The sequence below is a fragment of the Oncorhynchus kisutch genome, linkage group LG5 (assembly GCF_002021735.2).
Source record: "Oncorhynchus kisutch isolate 150728-3 linkage group LG5, Okis_V2, whole genome shotgun sequence".
NCBI lineage: Eukaryota > Metazoa > Chordata > Actinopteri > Salmoniformes > Salmonidae > Oncorhynchus > Oncorhynchus kisutch.
In genome coordinates, this window is record NC_034178.2 from 46,974,964 (window position 1) to 46,981,438 (window position 6,475).

Genomic DNA, 6,475 nt, shown 5'->3' on the forward strand with positions numbered 1-6,475 from the left:
CATTTAATTAAAATATGACATAATAATTGCAATCAGAAGATACTATTAACATGTGAATATTATTGGTAACAGCATAAACAGCAGAAGAATAACTGCAGATTAAATAATCTTGTAATTGATCATTGTACACCCAATGTAGGCTACAGCCCCTTTAAGAGCTATAATTTATGTTATACCCTATGTTGTGATTCTCATCAAATACATTATGTTGTGGCCTCTAACACTATTCAAACTCCACAATCGAATAAACATCTTATGAAGCTCTCTTATAGAGCACATATAGAAAACAAATAATCTGAACTGAAAACTCCACACATATTTTGGAATTACTGTGCATCAGTGACAATCACTAATCAATATACAAAAACAGCACACATTATTTTCTGCAAACCTGCACATCATCATCTTCTCTCTATTGTGGCACCAATGAAAAGGTGGTGCGGGAATAATGACAAGCAAACCGGGGGAGCTTTGTGTTACTAACGAGGCGGCAGGTAGCCTAGTGGTTGGACTTTTAAAGGTTGCAGGACGAATACCCGAGCTGACAAGTTAAAAATCTGCTGTTCTCCCCTTGAACAAGGCAGTTAACCCTTGTTCCCTGGTAGGCTGTCATTGTAAATAAGAATTTGTTCTTAACTGACTTGCCCAGTTAAATCATGGTAAAAATAAATAAAACATTTCCCTGAAAAAGGGAACCGCAGTGAACCGAACTCAGACCACTTCTTGAAACCGGCACAGTTCGGTTCGCTTCCGGGACTCTTTTGAGCGGTCTGCGTTTCTTTGGCGTGTTCACACTGCACAAGACAATAAGCGAAGCAAAAAAATATCTGAAAAGGACCAAGAGTGAAACACCCTAAGGCTATAGTCAGGGAGAAACTATGGCAAGCAGCTCTTATAAAGATACATACCGGTCTGCCAGGCACCTAAAACCTAGCTTGGACCCAGGTATGTTCTTATTCATGCCAGCTCCATTGCTGTCAGTAACCAGGTTTCCATCCAACCTTTTTATGCTACTAAAGTACATGTTGGATAACAAATGTCGTGACAGATGATGAAAACAACCATTTGTCGGTAAACTTTTCAAAATACTCTAGACAAAATGGGATCGTTTTGTACAATTTATTATGCGAGAAATTGCGGTGGAAACGCCTTTATGCGCAAATATTGATATACTGCAATAACCATCATATCTAAGTACACTTGTGTGTTCCTTCCACTACGACTCCGGGAAGCATGCAGTTTATTAAGCTGCAGATGAAATAAATGATGATGAACTTCACAGAATGGTGAAAGTGCACTGTGATGAGCTTATTGCTCTTTTCCAATACATATTGAGGGTCTTATTCTGGTGACATATGATCGATGTTTGGCTGCCATTTGACAAAAAATTATAATCTCGCTCTTTTATCCATAATAATCTCATCATGTAGGCTATACGTGCGCTCTAGTCAACAGCGCTCAGATATAGTACTGTACAGAATCTACTATATGGCTAGAGCGCACGCGCCAATACCAGAGAGGGCATACTTGCTAAACAAAGCGCTTTTTTTTGTGTGAGTAAACCATCTGTAGAGTTGAAAATGCGATGGAAACCCATTTAACTTGTATTTCATTTATCGTGCAACAAATCAATTTGATGGAAACACATGTTTAGTGCGAAAATGCGCATATTGTTATTATGCGGATTTTTTTATTCTTTAATATTCATTCACATGAAAATCTGTTGGATGAAAACAACCTAGCTATTGACCCACAAAAATGTGGTAGTTTATTTTATAATCGCTTGCACTACAAAATCATTGTTGTCTTTCCAGTTTACAACATAGAAGATGAACATTAGAGAAGACTTTCATAAATCGTTTTTTATATGTACAAAGATAAGTTTTACCAAAAATCTGTCTGGTCACTTTAAAGTTGGCCTGTCGGCCTGTCTTGTTAAGCTACATCAAACTTGAACTGTCTCTGTGAACACACAGCTTCTGTTTTGTAAATTATTATTTCACCATGTCTCTGCCTGGTCTGACTTGCCTAGTTAAATAAAGGTTAAATAAATCAAATAAAAATTCATAAAAGCACTTAAACAGCTTCTCCAATGTTGATGATGAAAGTTTGATCGTTTACAATATATTTATGAAATATAACAATAATAACAGGCAGTAAATGAATTCTATATGCCTGCTATACAATATTTTGTCAAACCATTTGCAGGTGTTAACATGGATTTTGTTAGACTAGATTATTCACATAAGGTACCAAACGAATCTATTTTCTGGACTCCACCGAGATGTTCACCACACCTTGTCACAATGTCTCTCATTACTATGTTGTCTGACAGAGGTTTTACAACCGTGATTTAGCTCCCTGTGACACCCAGCACCAGCCTACAGCACCAACCGCCTGCCACCTGCTTATCCATTAGCGGGGGTTTACCCCCCAGGATTTGGCGCTTATTTGCGCAAATACCCTACTCACAATTATCCTACCTATTTCTGGCGCCATTATAGTGAGTGCTTTAATGTCCCCGAAAGATCACTTGATACATCCTGACCATGATATCGAGGGAGTAAATGGCCCGTCATTAGAACTGCCCTTGACTCGCCGTTGGTTACCTGATTGACTGTGCGTGTCTCTAGTCACTTGCTTCCCAACACACCGTGGGGATTTGAAAACCGTGCGTTCTATTTGGAGTCGGAAATGCTTTTGAAGCTCACGTAGAGCGAGCTGACCACCGCGGCCTCATCATTAATGGAGTCTTTCACTTCGGACGGACTCCGGCACAGCACCGTTTCCAGCTTCTTGGGCAGCTGGCCGCTGAAGAGCAGGTAGATGCAGGGGTTTGTGCAGCTGTTCAGACTCGCCAACAGCATCAGGATGGTGAACGTTGTCGCTACAATGACAATAACACAATATGAAATTACGCACAGGTAGACTAGCTTACCCAAAATCAGAGGGCGTGTAAACAATAAAGCACTAGGCTACATCAACAGTCATAATTGTTGACTTTATTATTTTGTTATAATAAGATTGATATCCGTGTTCTTACTTTCCGTCGGCGCGTCCATGTCCCAAACAGACCAAAGCTGGACCATGAAGAACGGAGTCCAGCAGATGATATAGACGAACACAATAACCACCGTCATCTTCACGGTCTTGATTCGTGCTTTGGATACCCCGGCCACGCTGCTGGTTCTGGAGGGCAGTCGAAAGGCCACGCCGCTGCCCCCCTCCTGATGCGTCTTTAGATAAAGGTTGACCTGGATGGCTCGACATATTTGCACCTGGCACACCACCACAGTTAAAATGGGTAAGACAAAGATGACCAGCGTGGTCCAAGTGATGTAGGTCTTCAGGCCCCAGGGCTGGATGAAGTCCGCCCAGCAGTCGAACACCCCGGGCGCCACCTGGACCCTCGAGAAGATGAACATCTGAGGCAGGCCGCCCACGAGGGAGATCGTCCAGGCGACGCACACTGGGATGTTCCAGCGCGCGTGCCTCCTCTGAAACTTGACCATGGGGTTGCATATAGCCTGGTAGCGGTCAATGGTCATCACCACAATCATGTAGGTGGACGCAAACATGCCCACTACCTGCAGATACTTCACCAAGCGGCAAACCAGGTCTGGTCCAATGAACCTGTCAGTAATTTCCCACATGAGCTGCGGGCAAACCTGGAAAAACGCAACCACCAGGTCTGCGATGCACAGATGGAACACGAAGACACGCATCCTGGAGACCTGTTTGCGCCGCTTCCACAGAACCAGTAATAGTCCGGTGTTCAGGATAGAGGCGCTTACGAAGATAACACTGAGCAGCGCGATCTCTACTTTGGCAAGATTTTCATCCCGGGGCGTGTCCTCAACCTCCATCATCATACTAAAGTTACCGAGACTGCTGTTAAACGGGTGCATGGTTTACTGATGGAGAGCGAAGAGGAGGCCCGCAACTTTACGCACGAATGTTCTTCTTGTAGAGAAACAAATACAAAGATTCATACACTGACTAAATGAGAAACGTTGATATGCTATTATACTATTGTTATGATTTACCTACCATATCTGATCTTAACTTCTCAAATAACAATAAAAAGCAAGTCTGAGTGAGCAAGTTAAGTTGCGTTTAGGCTAATTAAACTTCGAAATTACAATGAATAAATGCTTATCAAATACTGACATCACATCTATGTCAAAACAAAATGGCCTAAATGTCCAAATAACTCAAGGATTTCAATCCATAAAAAAAAAAATAGGACCATAGGCTAAAGAAACGTAGGCCTATAACTTAAACAGACACAACTTACTGATAATTCATTTGATTGAAGTGCGCAGGATAAGTCTACTGATGAGGTGTTGCAGTGGTTTCTCTGGGTTTTATATTATTCGCATGGGAGAGGGTGGGGTGGAGCTTCCGCACCACAGTCCGCGCGTACAGCGGCTGCCGCTTTTCTTGACTAGAGAGCCCTTTACACTCTAGCGAGAAGTCTCAAATATGATCACTTGTATAATTTAAAAAAATGTAAATATTGTTTTCTTTTTTAGCATAACGTGTTCGATTTTTATTTAGTTCGGTCAGCTAAAATCGAATTAAATCTAAGTCAAACGTATTTGTCACATAGCTACAGTTTACAGCAGGTATAAAAGGTGCAGCAAAATTATTTGCTGCACCTTTCACAACTATATCACACGCTAGTGTTCATGTGGAAAAAATGAAAAATCAGGATACTTATATCACTAATTACTCTCACATGCCCATTGTAAAGATGTTGTGATGATAGGTGCCTTATGATCTGTGAATCTGACTGAGCTCAGCCTCTGTGCCCAGCTTGTCCTCCCCTCCCTCACTGCACATATTCCTCTGGATCAGAATCCCTGGGAGTTGCAGGTGCTCCTCTGGTCCTGTAAGACATACAGCATTGGGTTTACCCACTCAGGGGAGGAGGAGAAGGAGGAGGAGGGGGAGGAGGAGGAGGAGGGAGAGAGAGAAGGAGAGAGAGAGAGAATCTGATTATCTGTCTGAGTTACAATTCATATAAGGAAATCAGGCAATTGAAATAAATAAATTAGGCCCTAATCTATGGATTTCACATAACTGGGAATACAGATATGCATCTGTTGGTCACAGATACTGTACCTTAAAAAAGTAGAGGTGTGGAACAGAAAACCAGTCTTTTGGGTGGGGTGTTAACCCCGGTGTCCTGGCTAAATAGGGAAGTCAGTTAAAGTCAGTAAGAATAAATTCTTATTTTCAATGATGACTTCGGAACAGTGGGTTAACTGCCTTGTTCAGGAGCAGAACGACAGATTTTTACCTTGTCAGCTCAGTATCATGCTGAAACATGAGGTAATGGCAGGGGATGAATGGCAAGACAATGGGCCTCAGGATCTCGTCACGGTATCTCTGTGCATTCAAATTGTCATCGATAAAATACAATTATGTTCGTTGTCAGTAGCTTATGCCTGCCCATACCATAACCCCACCACCACCACCACCACCACGGGGCACGCTGTTCACAACATTGACATCAACCACCCACACAACGCCATACACGTGGTCTGTCATTGTGAGGCTGGTTGGACGTATTGCCAAATTCTCTACAATGATGTTGGAGGCGGCGAATGGTACAGAAATTACCATTCAATTCTCTGGCAACAGCTCTGGTGGACATTCTTGCAGTCAGCATGCCAATTGCAGGCTCCCTCAAAACTTGAGACATTTGTGGCATTGTGTTGTGTGACAAAACTGCACAATTTAGAGTGGCCTTTTATTGACCTAATTTGATATTGATTACTGCACTGTTGGGTAGAGCATGCAAGTTAATCTGACTGTTGTGCATAGGACAATAAAACATGACCCCCCTTGGATACATTTTTGTGAATTTAGTTTGAGGTCTCAAGCTACTGTTGCAAGTTAGAATAGTAGAATACACAAGGTCAAGTTCAGATTTGTGGTGGCCCCCACCCTCATCAAAATTGCCCATCCCTGGTGTAGAGTATATGACTGGGTATATGTATGCCTGATAAGAAAAGGTGTAGACTACCTAGGTGACTCAAAAGCATGTTAATATACAGTGCTTTTTGTGGTGCAAAAGAACACAAGGCACTGCAGCGTGCTGCCAGAAGAGGTATGGTTTGATGTCGTGCTTGTAATGACAGACATGTCAAACCATGTTCACTACAAAAATAGGAACAAAATCACAACAATAATATCAGAGCAATGCCAACAAGCTCCCTTCACTTTTAAAGAGGGTAATTTTACTACCACCATTTTATTAACCTCGTCTCCAGCCTCTATTGCTACAGCATAGAGACAGCTGAGAGCCGGCCGGGTTGGTGAGAGACCATTTTATTAACCTCGTCCCCAGCCTCTATTGCTACAGCATAGAGACAGCTGAGAGCCGGCCGGGTTGGTGAGAGAACCATTTTATTAACCTCGTCCCCAGCCTCTATTGCTACAGCATAGAGGCAGCTGAGAGCCGGCC

The 6,475-nt window shown here is 42.5% G+C and overlaps 1 protein-coding gene across 1 annotated transcript; it reads right to left on the reverse strand.

The window, feature by feature from the left end:
• Positions 1-2,169: 2,169 nt before the first annotated feature.
• Positions 2,170-4,125, reverse strand: LOC109891569 (vasopressin V2 receptor-like). Its single transcript, XM_020484110.2, has 2 exons — positions 3,044-4,125; positions 2,170-2,887 (listed from the first exon to the last, which is right to left on the reverse strand). Exons 1-2 carry the CDS (start codon positions 3,906-3,908, stop codon positions 2,679-2,681), a joined length of 1,074 nt encoding a protein of 357 aa, XP_020339699.1. The 5' UTR covers positions 3,909-4,125; the 3' UTR covers positions 2,170-2,678.
• Positions 4,126-6,475: the final 2,350 nt, after the last annotated feature.